This window comes from Protomyctophum bolini (genome assembly GCF_963924005.1).
Source record: "Protomyctophum bolini genome assembly, chromosome: 4".
NCBI classification, from domain to species: domain Eukaryota; kingdom Metazoa; phylum Chordata; class Actinopteri; order Myctophiformes; family Myctophidae; genus Protomyctophum; species Protomyctophum bolini.
In genome coordinates this window covers 26,968,983-26,986,381 of record NC_137865.1, presented here as the reverse complement: position 1 = coordinate 26,986,381, position 17,399 = coordinate 26,968,983, and the positions used below count along the sequence as shown (strand labels likewise).

General features: G+C 39.2%; 3 protein-coding genes across 3 annotated transcripts; 2 read left to right on the top strand and 1 right to left on the bottom strand.

Moving 5' to 3' along the window:
• Positions 1-281: 281 nt before the first annotated feature.
• On the top strand, positions 282-3,345 carry rps27l (ribosomal protein S27 like). Its single transcript, XM_080762029.1, has 4 exons — positions 282-362; positions 1,508-1,616; positions 2,823-2,933; positions 3,069-3,345. The coding sequence occupies exons 1-4, from the start codon at positions 357-359 to the stop codon at positions 3,095-3,097; spliced, it is 255 nt and encodes an 84-aa protein (XP_080618155.1). The 5' UTR covers positions 282-356; the 3' UTR covers positions 3,098-3,345.
• Positions 3,346-7,199, bottom strand: dnaja (DnaJ heat shock protein family (Hsp40) member A). The gene is made up of 8 exons (XM_080762028.1): positions 7,061-7,199; positions 6,651-6,791; positions 5,751-5,925; positions 5,557-5,661; positions 4,901-5,128; positions 4,565-4,795; positions 4,371-4,471; positions 3,346-3,956 (listed from the first exon to the last, which is right to left on the bottom strand). Exons 2-8 carry the CDS (start codon positions 6,780-6,782, stop codon positions 3,732-3,734), a joined length of 1,197 nt encoding a protein of 398 aa, XP_080618154.1. The 5' UTR covers positions 6,783-6,791; positions 7,061-7,199; the 3' UTR covers positions 3,346-3,731.
• acsbg1 (acyl-CoA synthetase bubblegum family member 1) lies at positions 5,573-17,388 on the top strand. Its single transcript, XM_080762027.1, has 16 exons — positions 5,573-5,704; positions 7,814-7,883; positions 8,879-8,962; positions 11,090-11,157; positions 11,342-11,610; positions 11,716-11,804; positions 11,988-12,108; positions 12,291-12,371; positions 12,471-12,620; positions 12,779-12,955; positions 13,816-13,997; positions 14,392-14,625; positions 14,970-15,187; positions 15,353-15,492; positions 16,725-16,971; positions 17,106-17,388. The coding sequence occupies exons 3-16, from the start codon at positions 8,919-8,921 to the stop codon at positions 17,180-17,182; spliced, it is 2,097 nt and encodes a 698-aa protein (XP_080618153.1). The 5' UTR covers positions 5,573-5,704; positions 7,814-7,883; positions 8,879-8,918; the 3' UTR covers positions 17,183-17,388.
• The last annotated feature ends 11 nt before the right edge of the window (positions 17,389-17,399 follow it).

The window sequence follows — 17,399 nt, the reverse complement described above, 5'->3', positions numbered from 1 at the left end:
TAATTATGAAATATGGCATGAGTCATTGCTTTATTTACTTTATTTGGTTATGTTCTCATTGCCAATTAAATTTAAATGTCTTGATAATGTTTTAGATTTTTTTAATGATGTGTATTTTATTTTATTATTATTCTATGTTGATTAACTGAATCACACAGGATCACAATGGACCACAGTGTATGACTGTGCCTGTACCTTGTGCTGTTAATATTTCTGACAATAGCCTTAATGACAATAATAATATATGTTTAAAGAATATAATTTGTAGTCGTGGTCTAGGAGTTCCTGTCAGTCAGTGAGCCAATCAGCCTTTGCGTACGTATGTGAACTAGGAAAGCAAACCCAGCTCCGTGAAAATGCCTGTAAGTAACACGTTTGTTTTTATTTTACTGTTGCTAACAATAACATCGTTGTGCATGCGTTGTCAGCTGTTTGTGTGATTCGTGTGTCAAAAGTACCGTGTTGTTTCTTGACGTTTGTGTGAGTTGTGTTCGCAGCATGCTACTTTGGAGCTGTGTTGTAGCCATAGCAGCACATGGCGCATGGCTGACATGTTGCGTAGCTCAGCCGAGCTCTGCTCGCAGTGTGTGTGTGTGTGTGTGGGTAGTTTGGTCGTTGGGTGGAGGCTACTTGCTGAAACACAACATTACTATTAAGCACACAGCACACAATGTGTTTTTTGGACATTTGTTGAAATGCTTCACTTGACGTGTATATACTAACTATATAGTTTACAAACAACACAGTAATCTGTGTTTCGATTTAGGAATTAGAAGAATCAGCCAGTTGAGCTGGCTGGTTATTTAAGGATAAGAGCAACGGTCAGAACGGTGGTTTTCACCGTCTGGCAATAAATAAAAAGTGTGTGTGTGTGTGAGAGAGAGTGTTGGTTCCCCAACATTGTTGTAGTAGCAATAATAAACAGAAATAATATAAAAAAATGTAAGGAAGAAAATAATGTTCATTGGTCAAAATAGCACAAAGTATGGACATTGGTGAAATCATACTGAGGTCATTCAGGTGTGTGTGAATGTGCGTGCGCGCAAGGTAGGCTACAAATATTTTAGTTATTATTAAGCTGTCAAAATAGTCAGTCACCCATTATTGCTTTTATCTTATATAATTTACTTTGAATAACAAGATAAATTATGACTACCGGTATATGGAGAGATTTGTATGCACATTAAACATCACATAAGTAGTAGCCTAATCTGATCACCATGTTGAATAAAAAAAAGAGGTAGATGCCTGCCTAACCCTGAGTATGTGCATATCTCTAATGGCACTGCCAACTTGCCAAGATTGTTGTTTTGAAAGCACTGAAGCACACCCTGGGTGTGTTAGTATAATATTGAATGATGCTGCTACACAATGATGCTTACATGATGCAGGGAGCTATGCGTTTGCATTGTTTCTTTTGCTATCACTACTTTACAGATCTCACAATTTCTGGCATTCTGTTATTAAGGACATTTTTGACTAATGGATTGCTGTTTTTTCCCCCTAGCTGGCCAGAGACCTTCTCCATCCTTCTGTGGAACTAGAGAAAAGACAGCACAAAAAGAAAAGACTTGTTCAGTGCCCAAACTCATACTTCATGGATGTGAAATGCCCAGGTATGTTGAAGGCAGCGGACGTCACACCTGTCATGTCCATGATCGAGTTGTTTTTGGTATAATGAAGTGAACTAATGAGACACAGTGACACACACACACACACACACACACACACACACACACACACACACACACACACACACGTGTGTGCCCTTTTCTGCCATTGCATGTGAGGAGCTGCAATGTCCGTTTTGGCATGTTGTAGAAGTTAGAAGAGCCTGTCTTTTGTTTAGTAGTTAAATGGATCAATGTACAGATGTTCACGGCCAAAAACACGAGTCCACGTGAGTGTAGGCAGTGTTGTTATGAGGCTTGGAGTGTCCTGAGGGTATGCTGCGGCCAGAAGGGAACAAAATGTGATAGGCAAGAATGTAACGCAACCGCTTCTCCACAATATGCCTGTCACGTGATCTGAAATGGAGGTATACGGAATGGAGTAACTATATAAATGTCATATACAGCGTTAATTGTGTTTAATTTGGAAAAAGGGCGTTGAGAGACCCTGCATAATAGAATGGTCAATATCTGGGTTCAAATGCAGATCACCTGGGCAAGCAAGTAAGGAGCAAGGGGGGGGGGGGGGGGGCTAGGACAGAAAGACATTCGGTTAATTATTTATCAGATATGTTGAATATATATATTATTAAAATTACTATTCATCACAAATTTGATGTTAGTCAATAAGATGCAGGCACTGACTACCCTTTCAGCAGATCAGTATCTGCACTTGACTAGCAAGGAGTGTCTCTCAGTGTACTCTATTTGAGAGAGAAGTAAACTAATCAAATATATTAATCTTCATCAAATTAGGCCCATTGATGACTTTGCAAGGATGAAATGTAAAATAATTAATCTCTGTCGGTAAAGAATAGTGGGTGAACTAAAATTCTGTCATACAAGCTCCCGTCATGCAGACATTGGCCATTTTGTTTTGTTGTAAGGTCTATGCTAAACACTATACTTTTTAGTTGCTATTTTTTGTATGTATATATGCATAGACTATATTTCTTTTTCACAATTTACAATTGTACTTGGACTATCGTGATTGCATAATGATTGTACATAAGTTAGTATAGAGTAGAACAAGATTGTTTTATAGTGTTTATTGAACCGGCCCATTGCAGCAGTCTATTGAAATTTTCACATGAAATTAGATATGAATGTATATTATTTATTTTATTTACCATGCAATTACATTCATTTCAGGATGCTACAAGATTACTACTGTCTTTAGCCATGCACAGACAGTGGTTCTCTGTGTGGGATGCTCAACTGTGCTCTGCCAGCCAACCGGAGGAAAGGCCAGACTGACAGAGGGTAAGTTCAGCTCTCATACAAATTCATTAGGCTGTGGCAAGGTCTAGACTACGAATACAGCACAACTATCCTTATTACAATGTATCTGCTGGTTTAAATGGAATAGAACTCCATTTTGTTTTACTTTTCTTCCAGGTTGCTCTTTCAGGAGGAAGCAACACTGAACGACAATTGTAATTGGGACCTCACTGAACAATGCCTTAATTTTTCATTGATTACAATGAATGAAGAGCTTTATAGTTACACATTCACTATGTATTGACAGGTTATTTCTGTCATTGAGCCAGACTATGGTTAGGGTCATGATATACCAGACCTCATTTATGGTGATAACTACTATTAAACCCACCTTTTGTTAATTTGAATGATTCCACCCTATATAAAGAATAAAGCACGAAGCTGGTGAAAAATGTGACGGCATTTGGTTTTATTGAGAAATAATAAATAAAGGCTAAACACTGAATGAGATGTCATGAGGAAAGTTACCTTCATAGAAAGCATACAAGTAATCCTTTCAGTTTCTGAATGAGCACATGTACATTTCTCATGAACAAACATATAAAAGAAGTCTTTAAATATTTGACAGAACGGACAACAATATGTCTGATGTTGTAACATTACTTTGGTAGAGCAGTACTAATGTGTTGAAATAAAACTTGAATAGCTTTACTAGGAAAATGACACATTGTGGTGATATTGGCAGATGTTATAAACTAGCATTTCAGCTAACTTGTGCATAATTTTAGATGTAGAGGCTCTTAAGGCATATACATGTACAGTATTTCACATACACTACATTTACTGTGTCTGACATTGCACCCCACCCTCCTGAGAGCCCCCCTCGTCTTCATCATAAGCCTCCCTACTTTGGCTTCTACGTTTTGAGTCTGACTGAGGATCCACTTCGCAGAGATCAACTTCCTCCATATCATCAGATATCTTCACATCTGCCCTGGAAGGAAGCAGATTCTCCAGCTGGTACATTAGATGTTCTGGAAGCCAGTACTTCTCTGGGAATTCAACCTGGGGAGGGGTTATAAAATGAATTTAGTTTCTCTCAAACGTGCATCATTGGGAGGGGGTGCGCACGCTTTCCCGACATACCATTGGACTGACATGCGGAAAACGACCGGATTAACATGCGTTAAGGTTGGCAAACATACGCTGCTCCCTGCTTGCGGTTATGGTTAGGTTAGGGTTTGAGGTAGGTTGTCGTCGGACCAATAGTATGTCGAAACTAAAGCCTGTACCCATTGGGAGCCTGTCAAGCTTTGAATTATTTTCACATAATTGCCTACCCTATTGGTTTACAGAACCAAAATAAATAATAATAATTAATATAAGTACAAAATAATTAATAATATAAGTAAAAAAGAAGATTAACAGAAAACTCAAACCTCATACATTATTATTGGTTGTCAATATTGGTGTTCTCACCTTGAACTGAATGAATAGCTGTCCCCTTTCACAAGGATCCTTGTAAATTGGCATTCCTTCATTTTGGACACATTTCATGTCGTCGTGCTTCACAACTTCCCCTGTTAAAATACATAGTTTTAAACAACGCTACCTCATAGTCTTATTTATTAGACATTCAAGTGTCGTAAAATGGTTTAACCCCTGTAAATTACCTGGATGTGAGCTGATGATCAGTGTTCTGTTATCTAATGTGGGAATAGTCTTCTTAAAACCACAGAGAGCATCAACAAGCTTGATATCCATTTTCATAATCAGATTATCATCCTGTCTCTGGAAAACAGGATGCTCCTTCTGTTCCAGCACAATGATGACATCACCAGGCTCTAGGCCTGGTTCCTGGTCACCTTCTCCATGGAATGTGATTTTCTGACCATCTTTCATTCCTACATGACACAACACATATTACATTTGTTAGCCTAAAATTACAAGATTTCCATCATTTAAGAAATGACTGTATGCTTTTATCTTTGACATGTTAAGAGTAGTACCTTTGTCAACGTGAACCTCAAGAATCTTTTTCTTGCGTTCCACTTTGTGCCCATTACAGTTCTTGCAGCGGTCCTTGGAGTTAAATTGTTCGCCCTCTCCCTGACAGTCAGCACACATGCTTTGCATTTGCTGAATCATGCCTGGCCCGATCTGTTGTACTTTGATTTGGACACCTCTTCCTTTACAACTCGAGCATTGCATCAGTGTACCTTTTTTACCACCATAACCTGTAAGAAATTGAAAAAAACATTGTGACCTCTTCCTTTACAACTCGAGCATTGTATCAGTGTACCTTTTTTTTTACCACCATAACCTGTAAGAAATTGAGAAACACTGTGTTTGCCATCATTTAACTACAATCCATAACTTATGTCCTACTACCTGGTATTCAAACCTGTGTCACCTACAGTACATTTTAGGTAAAGATTTTTTGCATCCAAATAGCTGCATTCTTCCTTCAGTGTGCGAGACCCTTCTTTTTGCTTAAGGACTTTCATAATGGCCTCTCACACCTGTTGCCCTAGACTCCTAGAGTAAGCCTCGAGTTTATAGCCTCTTGTTAACCAGTAATGTCCCTACCAGGTAGCTTTAATAATAATAAAAGTTTCTGTTGATAAAACATCTAGAGTAATAAGCGATTGGAACGATTACTCACCTTCGCACTTGTCACAAATCATATTTTTCTGTAGCCCAAGTTTCCTGGTGGATCCGTTATACATCTCTTCCAGGGTGACAGCAAGCTGATGAACTACATTCTTACCTAAATGACATGGACACAAGACATCATAGTGTGATTCCTAAAGGTCTGTCAACAAGCATTCACAGTAATCAAATTTATATATACCTCACCTCTTCTCTCTCTCTGCGTTCTTCCACCACCTCCAAAGAACATGTTGAAAACATCCATGGGAGAACCTCCTCCACCCATGCTACCGTCCTTGATAGCTTGCTCTCCTCCTTGATCATACAAGTCCCTCTTCTTTGGATCTGACAGCACATCGTATGCTTGTGATATGAGCTTGAACTGTTGACACACACACACACACACACACACGTATATAGTTTTACAACTTTTGTGCATGACAAGTTCACCACAGTAAGTGGTATAGGCTACTATTACATGTCAGTGGTATATTATGAAGATGAAGATTGAAGATGACTGGATATACAAAATAGGCAGCCCCTTTCGGGACTCCGTTGGTTACTTTTTCTGTAGGCTAAACAAAACGCCTGCGGTTTCTGAGGCTACCTTTTCTGTATTTGGCTAAATTGGCACATCACGTTGGTAACTAGGACGTCCCAAATACAGAAAAGGTAACCAAGGGTCCCGAAAGGAGCTAACAAAATAGGCATATCCTATGATGAAACCCAGTTTCTTAGAAGTTTAACTTGTCAGTCTAATATGACTGATTGGCAAGCCCATGCTGTAATGTAGTAAATGTACATTTGGAAAATAACATGTAGGCCTACTAGTGGGCTTGAAGGTTTTGCAACATTTACAAGTTACAACATAATAATGTTAATGGTTACAGGATACTTCACCATTAATGACTAATATCATTGTAGGAGCTAGCATTACTGTACTGTATGTGTGGACAGGAGAGACTCGTCACGTCAGAGTCAGATATCATTCTGGAAAGTTCCAGGCATTCTGTTGCTGTCAATTCAACGAGCCCCCAGTTTAAAATAGAAAGACCCTCCAAATGCGGCATGCCCATACAGGGCTTTCGGTGAGATGTCGATACGTACCCTTTCTCCTTCGTTGGGATTCTTGTCTGGGTGATATTTCAATGCAAGTTTTCTGTAGACCTTTCTGATTTCGTCGGGAGAGGCTTTGGGACTAACACCCAAGATGTCGTAATAACCGGTTTCATGCACCATGATGACAACCTGAATTAAAATAAAGCAGAAATGTTATGTTATACAAATACTAGCCTCAAGTGCAATGTGTGATATATTTACACAGAACACGTCTTTTCTTTATCTTGATATACGTATATCGTATTAATGCCAGCAGCATTACGTTAGTGCCGTATGTCACATGCTGTCACACTGAATCACCCGTGATTAAATAAAACAAATCGTATATGTTTACTTCAAAGCTAACCATGAAAGGTTATTGAGGTTGGAGTTATTTCATGAAAATAGACGAAACTTACTTTACAGCTGCTGCTGCTATTCCCTAGATTGTGGTGCGATCAGCTGCTGTGGAAGATGGCTGGGTTGGTTTTAGTTATAGCGTCTTGATACCATAGCTGGGAGGGTCGGGCGGTCGCGCAGTGATTGGCTAGTTGGTGGTTGTCATGCAACAGCTAACCAAACAACTGAATTTTGTAAGCGACTTACCTAAAAATGTAAAAGATCCCGGAAATAAAAAAGATCGGTAAAAAATGTATTGTCAGGTCCAAACAGTCAAGTTTATCACAGTCATTGTAGTTACTGTACAGCATAGATATAAAATATAGATAGACCTATACCGGTATTTATTATGCTGTCCCCCTCAGTGGTTGCCTAACAACCAACTAGCCAATTACAACGCGTGAATGGATTAGAACATGGAAGAGAAGACCCAGAACTTTCGCGAATGGAACTTTCTGGTGCATCTGTGGGCCGTTCATACGGGTCAGTCTGGATGATGACTGATGAGTGTTGATTAATTGATTCACTCATGGGGTCATTTTTTTGTGTTTTTAGTGGTTCCAAATTATCGTTGCAACAGGAAAGACATTTCGTCAGTTAGCTTGATATCTCACAACATGCTGCATGGCTGGTAAACTTAACAATGACATTGGGAAAAAAATATATATATAATTGTGCTTTGACCTTTAATTTCTATAGCATATGTAACTCCCTTTTTGCTCCATTAGCTCTCACCCATATTCAGAAATAATATTTTCCATTTTATTTTACAGAAAGAGTGTGGAGGTTTCCATCATCTAGCAGCAGTAACTCCAGCGAAGAATACTTTTTTTTGACTGACTGGTAAGGAGAGTGTGGAATCATCATTTAGCAACAATATCTGAGGAAGACATAGCACCTCGAGTCCAGAACATATATAACACATAATGTGCCCAGTCATGTGGGGTCACACTCAAGGGGTCATGAATTGACTCATATGGCTGCACTGTTAGTCAAGGCGCAGTTAGTTAGAGATTACAGATGCAATAAAATACACATACGTGTATTTGCATACAATGCTTAATCTATAAAGTACTTGATAATAGTAATCAATAAGATACTTTATTTCTATTGCAATCCTGTAGACTGAAATACAGGATGGAATAAGAATGTAGCATGCATCTACTAGGCACATCAAATGAAATCAACATATTCCACAGATTGAACTAAACAATACATTCTGATATTTTACTCAGGAGGAGCCACTGTTTCAAATGTTTCTTGACTATACTCACAATATGAATTTTATTCTGATTTAATTTTGGGGGTATTATTCCACTCCACCTGAATAGGCTACTAATTTGCAAGTTTCAAGTTGTTCTATACACACTGTTAAATATGTTCTGTTATGGAAGTTTCCAATTCAATGAAAACACCTCTACAAGTACATAATTAAGGACTAATAATTAAGGACTAACAATGTACAAAAGCAAGTTAATAAAATAATATGCAAGTAGCCTATAACCACGAATGCCTCATGCAGTTTTTTGCTGGATCCACAAGGAAAACAGTTTTGGACCTCTTTCCATGGCATGTGATAAAAGAGAAACTAATAGTCTCCCTGATTTACATAAGAAAAGACAAACTCATTTATATTCTGTACATATTCTTGGGAGAGGAGACCACTGGACTTTATTTCAGTGGCATGCATGTCTTTTCATGATCACATTCTCTGTCCCTCCGCAAGGGGCTTGATGATGTTACAGATGGTGCTTGTCTCATGAGAAAATAACTTTTTATTTACTACTTCACACAACTTCTTCTGGGTGAATTGAAAGGTTCCAAACCAGTGCAACCAGCTGTGAAGACACGGCGAGATCTATTCTGATAAAAACCTAAATGGAATTTCTTAATGAGGAGGATGTTGCTAACATTGCTATCAGGTAAGAAACCATATACTGAGGAGGCGGTCACTCAGCAAACTGATGCTGCTCTCTTTCAAAGCTTTTGGACTAGTAATTACACATCTTATTGCAGATTATTTACATCTCTTAGTACAGATCATGTTCAGTACGTTTTTAATCTATCACTACTGTGAAAATATCTTAGAGAGGATGTTAAGTTAAAGATAAATGGAACATACTTTTAGGATATTGGTATGTCCCAACAGCTGTATGAATACCACAGGCCATAAAATTGGGTTTGTTGGAGGAAGTGTAATGTTATCTGAGAAGAGATTCAGGATGTATGGTAAGTGTGATTTAAGACAGCCTAAAGGTGAGGAGGATAAACCCATTAGGGACCATCCCACTCATCTGTTGGCAAAACCAAAGATATATTTGTCACCTGGCTATTGTGGTGTTAGTTCATGATTCATGAGAGGTGGCAGTGGCTCAGAGTCAGGGGGAGAGTGCATGGCCGGATGGGAACCAGTTCGATCCCAGGCTCCCCCAGAGTGTCCTTGAGCAAGACGCTGAAGGTTGGTGCCAGGTTTCCTCTGCCTTCAGTGTATGAATGGATGAATGAAATGCACAATATATAAAGCGCTTTGGATATAAGTGCAATATAAATGCACCATTTACCATTTATGATTATAATACTAGACAATCTGACAATCTCCATCCTCCCTTCACTCATGCCAGTTCCCCATTAAAGACAGAGATCTTTACTCTGGAATACACACATTAATTATTACTTAAATACTTATTGCCAACTCCTCATCTTCAATCAGTACAGTGTATTTATTTATATATTTGCATAATAAAGGATGGGAAAGGAAACCGGGCATATAAAAGGTTCTTGAACTAAATTGAATCAAGGCCTTGATGTTGTTGAATAGAAAAGTGTGAACACATTGAAAGATATATAATATCTTCCCAGGATAATATCTATTTTATTGTTTTACATTCAAACTGTTTGTCCGAAGGCACACCGGTGGATGGATAAAGATAAAAACGGTAATTTATATTTATGGGCCAATCTACTCGCTTACTCTGCAGCGCAGTGTGAGCTTGTAGATCTGCTATTTACACTATTTGGGGATTTTGTTAAGAAAATGTATTCATAAAAATGCACATAAAGTGCACAAAGACCCGCACACCGTCTGCACGTGCAATACGAACTTTATGGGCGACTGTGATTGGTCATTATATGTGTATACATGTATATAGCTATGTGGCTACCTATTATCAGCAGATGCCTGAAGAAGGTCTTTGACCGAAATGTTGCCTATAAATAAAGTTCGTATTGCAAGTGCAGACGGTGTGCGGGTCTTTGTGCACTTTATGTGCATTTTTCTGAATACATTTAGCCCTGCCTACGCAGTACGCACCCGACTCAGAACATACAGGTGTGCATAATACTTTGTTGCCTGTTAAGAAAATAAAATGTTTGCCTATAATGAATGTGCCCATAACCGGAACAACAGGTTAAAAGAGGTGTTAAAATAATTTTAGATTATAGAATTTGCCTTTTTATTGGGAAATTAGTAAAGGTATAGTGTCCTCAATGTAGGCCTACTCAATAGGTAGCCTAGTGTACTCTAATTGTGTAATCAATCACTCGCAAACACAGCTGGTGAAATGGGGGGGTAGAACAGCATGTGGTAAATGTGTGACAGCTGCATGCAAAGCAAACAGGTTTGTGACACTGTGACAGATCTGTCTCACGAGCTATGGAGAAAAAAAAAAAACATTGTTTGGATAGTTGAATTGAAAAATACAATCTGTCTGTCTGTCTGTCTGTCTGTCTGTCTGTCTGTCTGTCTGTCTACTATATGTAAATGAAAAGTCTTTCAGTGAACTACTCTGTCAAGCAAAGCGAGAGGGGTTTAGTTGCGAGTACACAGTAAAACCCTCAGTGTTCATTTATCCATTTGTACACTCTCAGAGTTCAATAGCCACTCAGTATTTTACACTGTACCTAAAGCTTGACATTGTGCTGGGTAAACAATTAGAATCATGTGATCCAATGTGAACATCAGCCTGGATCACCAATCCATGGGCTGAATGTGAGGCAGCGGGGTGCATGCATATGAGCTCTCAGTAGCCCATTTATTTTCTGTGTTTCAGTCTTGTGTCCTCAGCTCAGGGGTCTATGGCTGACGGTGAGGAAGAGGACAAAGAGCAGGTGTCTGTTGGTGAGTTACATAGAGACAGACCAGGGGCCTGCTGAATAAGAGGACTGTGATGGTGTGGGGCATTCTTTGTCCAGATGCCAAAGCTAGGCTCTACTGTTGGTCAGCAGATTCAATATTGCTCATATAACTAAATAAGTATTGGATTTCTCTCTCTCTCTCTCTCTCTCTCTCTCTCTCTCTCTAGAGAAGAAGAGCATAGCAGAGGTGCTGTCCAGTGCATGTCTTGCTCCAGCAGACTCTCTCTGGACCTCTGAAGCCAGTGGTTCAGTCAGGCCGAGGATAGAAGAGTCTTGTCCAGAAGAACCTGTCACAGTTCATCAGATGTTCAAAGCCTCTGTGGACAAATATGGAAGCATGTATGCACTTGCCAGCAAGAAAAACGACAAATGGGAAAAGGTCACTTTCTTGGAGTACTATCAGCTCTCCCGGAAAGCAGCCAAGAGCTTTATAAAGGTATAGTTCCCCAAAATAGTATTACTGTTAATATAAATATTGACAATATTCTCATTGAAAATTGATCAGTGTCTATAAAATATTTCTTTATTACAATGTGTGCAGCTTGGTTTAGAACGATTCCACGGAGTGGCTATACTAGGATTCAATTCAGCAGAATGGTTCTTCTCTGCAATTGGCGCCATCATCGCAGGGTGAGAAAAATACCGTCTATAGTATAGCAAGCATAGCCTGGCTTACACACTGCATTGAACTAACCCAACCAATGTTTGTGTCCAATATATGCATTACTTCATACCTCACATTATCCATGGCACTTTGTAACTTCATTCATGTTATTTTTCTACCTCAGTAATATTTCATATTCTTCCTTGCAGTGGGATAATGACAGGGATTTATGCAACCAACTCCCCAGAGGCTTGCTATTATGTGGCCAGTGACTCCAAAGCTAACATTATTGTGGTGGAAAACCAAAAGCAATTGGATAAGATATTGCAGGTATATTGTTACTTCATTCAGTATGCAAGTCTTCATTTATACTGTGTATAGTACGATCAAACACAATGGTGAATGCACTTTAAGCCTAATTCAGGCTTTAGTGTTGTATGACATGTTGTCTGACAGTCTGACCCAAAGCAATTAATATGTCATACTATAAACACTTTACTCTCATGCAACAGATACGTGACAGACTGCCACATTTGAAAGCCATAGTCCAGTACAGTGAACCTCTCCAGCAGAAGCTACCCAATCTGTATTCTGTAAGAAATTCCGAAACATGTTACATATTACCCTGACTGAAGTGGCTTTTGAATTCAGATGATGACACATGATTATTGTATGTTGGTGTTTTGGGATAGTGGCAGGAGTTCATGGAGCTGAGTCTCGATGTTTCTGAGAAAGAAGTGGATGACATTATCAGCAGTCAGAGAGCCAATCAATGCTGTGCCCTGATTTACACATCTGGTACCACAGGCAAACCAAAAGGAGTCATGCTCAGCCATGACAATGTAAGAATAGTGTGATTACTTATCGGTCTGCAAATCAGATAGCAAATAGCAAAATGGCCACTGTGTGACTAGGTCAGTGGTGACTGTTTTACCTGGTCAACGTTGTCTGTATACAGTCAAAGGTCTATCCTGTCCAACCAACACTCTGATGCATTTAGATCACATGGACTGCCAATCATGCCAGCAGAGTTGGGGACATGCAGCCTGCAGACACTAAACAGGAGTCCTTGGTGAGCTACTTGCCTCTGAGTCACATTGCTGCCCAGATCTACGACCTGTGGACGGGAATCCAGTGGGGAGTGCTTGTATACTTTGCACAGCCAGATGCCCTAAAGGTAATAAACTCATGTAATGGGTTTAGAATGGATTACTTCTTGAAATGTGTGACAACGGCCCAAAGATGAAAAATAGAATAACGTTTACATAGGGATAAAATGTTCCGACATACCTATTTCATATGTTTCACTACAACCATATTATTATTATTGTCTCATTCTCAGGAGATACCTCAGGTCATTATGGTGATGGTTGCAGTTTGCTCTTAACTCTACTAAAGTCAGTATACAATCTTTATAATATCTCTATAATCACTGCTGACTAAGAAAACATGAAAATACAATACTGTATACATATTATTTACCAGTAAGACGCCCCGAGGGCGAGGTCACATCACTCACATGCATGCATCCGCCTGGATGACGGTAGACTGCTGAGCTGGCGCTTGTCATGGGGGGGTCAGATCAACATATGGAATTAATTCTGTAAGATTTAATTCTTATCCAAGGTTTGATGAGGTCAGTGTCGTGATCTTCATATATGGAGAAGGCCATATATGGACAGGTGATGTCACAAGGCGTGATGTCACGAGGCCTTATGGACTGATAACCATAATTATGTAGAGGTGTGACACGACTGATGGATGTGTTTTGCAGGTTTTCATAGTAATCTGCGACCTAAGGTCGCAACTATACTGTATTAATAATAGTGAAAACTATTGAATAGTGAAAACAATCAATTATACAGTGACATCCTCAGTGTTAATGTGTCCATTTGTAACTCTGAGAGTGCACAAAATGTTGCATACATTTCTTGTACATTTAAATCAATGCTGAATGCAGATAATATTACTGTGTAGTGTGTAGACTATTCCTTTCCACTTCTATTAGAGTTAAGTGAAAATACTCTCTTTTTTTAGGGAAGTTTGATAACAACATTGAAAGAAGTCCAGCCTTCATCTCACATGGGGGTTCCACGGGTGTGGGAGAAGATGATGGAGAAGATAAAGGAAGGAATTAGTCAGTGTGGATATGTGAGAAAGAAGATGGTAACATGGGCCATGTCTGTGAGTCTGGAAACAAATAAAACGTGTACACAAAAGTAAGTACTGATGAAGTTTAACCACTTAAACCTGATGATACATCATACTATGAAAATGGCTGATCTACATACAAGCTTACAACACATTGTATGGTGAGCTTATAGATCTGCAATTTAGCTCTGCAACACGTGTCTAAATTAACCATTAAGCTTCGTTTGAGAATGTTCGGCTATAATGTGCCCAAAATTGGGATGTCAGGATTAATTATTATAATTATCGACAGTGTTGTATCCTGACAAAGAACTTGTTTTGATCTGTATAAAAGCTAGCAAAATGATTACTAATACATTCTAAATCATCCAAGAGTTGAAGGTTCAGGACCCACAGCCATAATTAAGAGACATAATGTAATTACAGGTACGTACAACATTCTTTTTTTCCCTTTCCCATTAGAAATGATGAGAAGCCATTTCTCTTTGCCCTGGCAAACAGCTTCATACTGGAAAAGCTTCGTGCTGAGCTGGGTTTCTCTTGCTGTCAGAAATTCTTCTCTGGAGCGGCACCAATTGGTACTGAAACCATGCAGTTCTTCCTAGGTCTTAACATCCGATTGTATGAGGTCTATGGCATGAGTGAGAGCACAGGACCACACTTTATGTCTGGTCCCAAAGCTTACAAACTACCAAGGTGAGCCTAAAGCAGACAAACATCACACTAACAATATTCATTTTGAATTATGGCTTTTAAAACATCTTCACCAAACTGCCAAACGGACAGAGATGTACCGATCCATCACCCAGTCTGCATGGCACCACTGCAGCTTCTTTCATAAAACTGACACGCTTCTCAATACTCCCACACAGCACCTGCTGCCTGCTGGGCCACTATGAATTTCTTCCACAATTATTTACTTTATGTTTTGTTGTTATTGTCGTATGATTTGTTATTGTTACCTTGTTGGCGTGTTTACACTCTGAAGTGTGAATAGAGTAAGTGTTTCTGTGTACTGAGTGAAGGTTACTTTCTGACAGCTGTGGCAAGGTGGTCCCTGGTTGCCGGTACAAGCTAGCAGACGTAGACTCTGCTGGGACAGGAGAAATTTGCTTTTGGGGACGTAACGTTTTCATGGGTTTCCTAAATATGGAAGACAAGACCAGAGGAGCTTTGGATGAAGATGGGTGGCTACGTTCTGGAGACCTAGGGAAAATAGACGAGGAAGGCTTCTTGTATATCACAGGGAGGATAAAAGGTAGGACAATCACACAAAAAGCAAATTGCTGAGTTTGCCACTTTCAGCTCAGAGGCCTACAGTACATGGTGTTTTGGTAGGATGGGACTCGGGTCACTGAACACTTTGCCATTGTGCTCTGCATCACAAATAGCAAGGATGTCATTGTGACCTTTCTCTATTCAGAGCTCATCATCACAGCAGGAGGAGAGAATATCCCACCTGTTCCTATAGAAGAGGCTGTGAAGAAGGAGCTGCCTATCGTCAGCAATGCCATGCTGATAGGGGACAAGAAGAAGTTCTTATCAATGCTTTTAACCTTTAAGGTAATACACATGAATTGCTGTGAATATGATAATGTCATATACAACTGTTATGATTAGAGAAAAATGGAATTACATTTTTGGGGGGAAGATTTTCATCTTACAAATATTTCGCCATTTTCAACCTTATCCTCATATAATTGGTCCTCATAATACTCTTTTTAAGATGGCACCATTTCCGTCTAATCACTTAACTCTAAGAGTGGGCTATGAACAATTCAGAAACCTTCCTAGTTCCTACCAATGATATCACCAATGAGATTACAAGCTAACAGTATCAATTAATATAATGAACAGAAACAATTATGAAAACAAGTTGAAATGGGCTTTAACAGAAATCCCAAATTAGGTAGGCAACTACAAAAAGGCCTGGTTAATGAAATGCACAAGGAGTCTTAAGTCTGTCGATCCTTTTCAGAATATTTGTATCCATGTGATGTGCCCTCGATCTCACGCACTGCAAGAACAAGCCTTTTGAGACAAATAAGGCTCTGTCTCATTTGGAAGGATGCAGCCTATTACCTTGGTACTTATAGTTAGGAACGTTCCTTATTAGGTTCCAGTTTTGTCCAAAAGATCTATATCTGTAGTTTTGTTTTATTTAAAGAAGAAACTGAACCTGAGTTTGAGGAAGTTAAAATAAAAATGCCTCGTCTTATGGTATTCTATGCCTCGTATTATGGTATTCTATGCAGCCAAGACCCACCTTTCCACCAAGGCAAGGAAGCTGACTAGGATGTAACTATGCTTCCTACTGTAATAAGATTTTCCAAATTGTTCCTAACAATGCTAGGTCTACCTAGGAAACGTCCTTGCAAATGAGACATTCAGCCTATTGATTTTGTGTTACTATGAAATTTAATAGAGGTGGTCATCCCCTGGGTCCTCATTTGTTGCAAACAACCCCTTACCCCCACTGCCATAACCATATTGCATATCGTAATAACCTTATTGTACAGTTGTAGGCCTATTACGGAAGCGGAACAAATTTACTTCTATAAATTATGTTTTGTAGTGCACACTGAGTATTTAAATCATTTTTGTTTTAATTTGTTTCCAAGACAATTTGTCCGTGTATTCACTGTTTGGTGAAGAAGTGAAAATGTCAATAACTAAAACTAAAATTTGTAAATGTAATAAAATATATAGTGAATAACCACAACAGTCATATTCACCCACCACGACCACCAATGAATTGACAGAGATACAATAACTAAGGTTTAACTAAACTTTAGTGCTGCAGCAGTGAGGAAAGCATGGAGTCCAAAGAGGAGCTCAGTGTGGAGGCTGTAGAGTACTGCCAGCAGCTGGGGAGCCAGGCAACCACCGTGTCAGACATCATTGGAGGCAAAGACAAGGAAGTGTACCAGGCCATTCAAGAGGGAATCAACAGAGTCAACAATGCAGCCACCTCCAATGCCCAGTGCATACAGAAATGGATCATTCTGAGGAGGGACTTTTCCGTTTCAGGAGGAGAACTAGGTAAATTCAAGGCCAGTTTCTTAAACAAATAAGTGAATGTTGTTAATGGCATTGTCTGTTTACTGTATTCAAAAGCATGTCATTTTCTAGTCAAGATTAATAGCTTTTCCTTTTCATTTATTTTCAACCTCTAGGTCCCACAATGAAGCTTCGTCGGCCTGTTATCTTGGAAATGTACCACAATGAAATACAGAATCTGTACATAGATTAATAGTTATGTATTGTATGTTGTTATCAAAGTCAAGTCACCCATAGGATCTCTTTAATGGAGAAATGTTGTTTATATTGACATTTCATTGTATGTAAAAGACTAAAGTAAGAGAAAATACATTTTATTTGAGAGCAAACAATGGCAGTATCCTAGTGCAGTGATACTCAACCTCAGGCCCGCGGGCCACATCAGGCCCGCGGGACCATTATGACTGGCC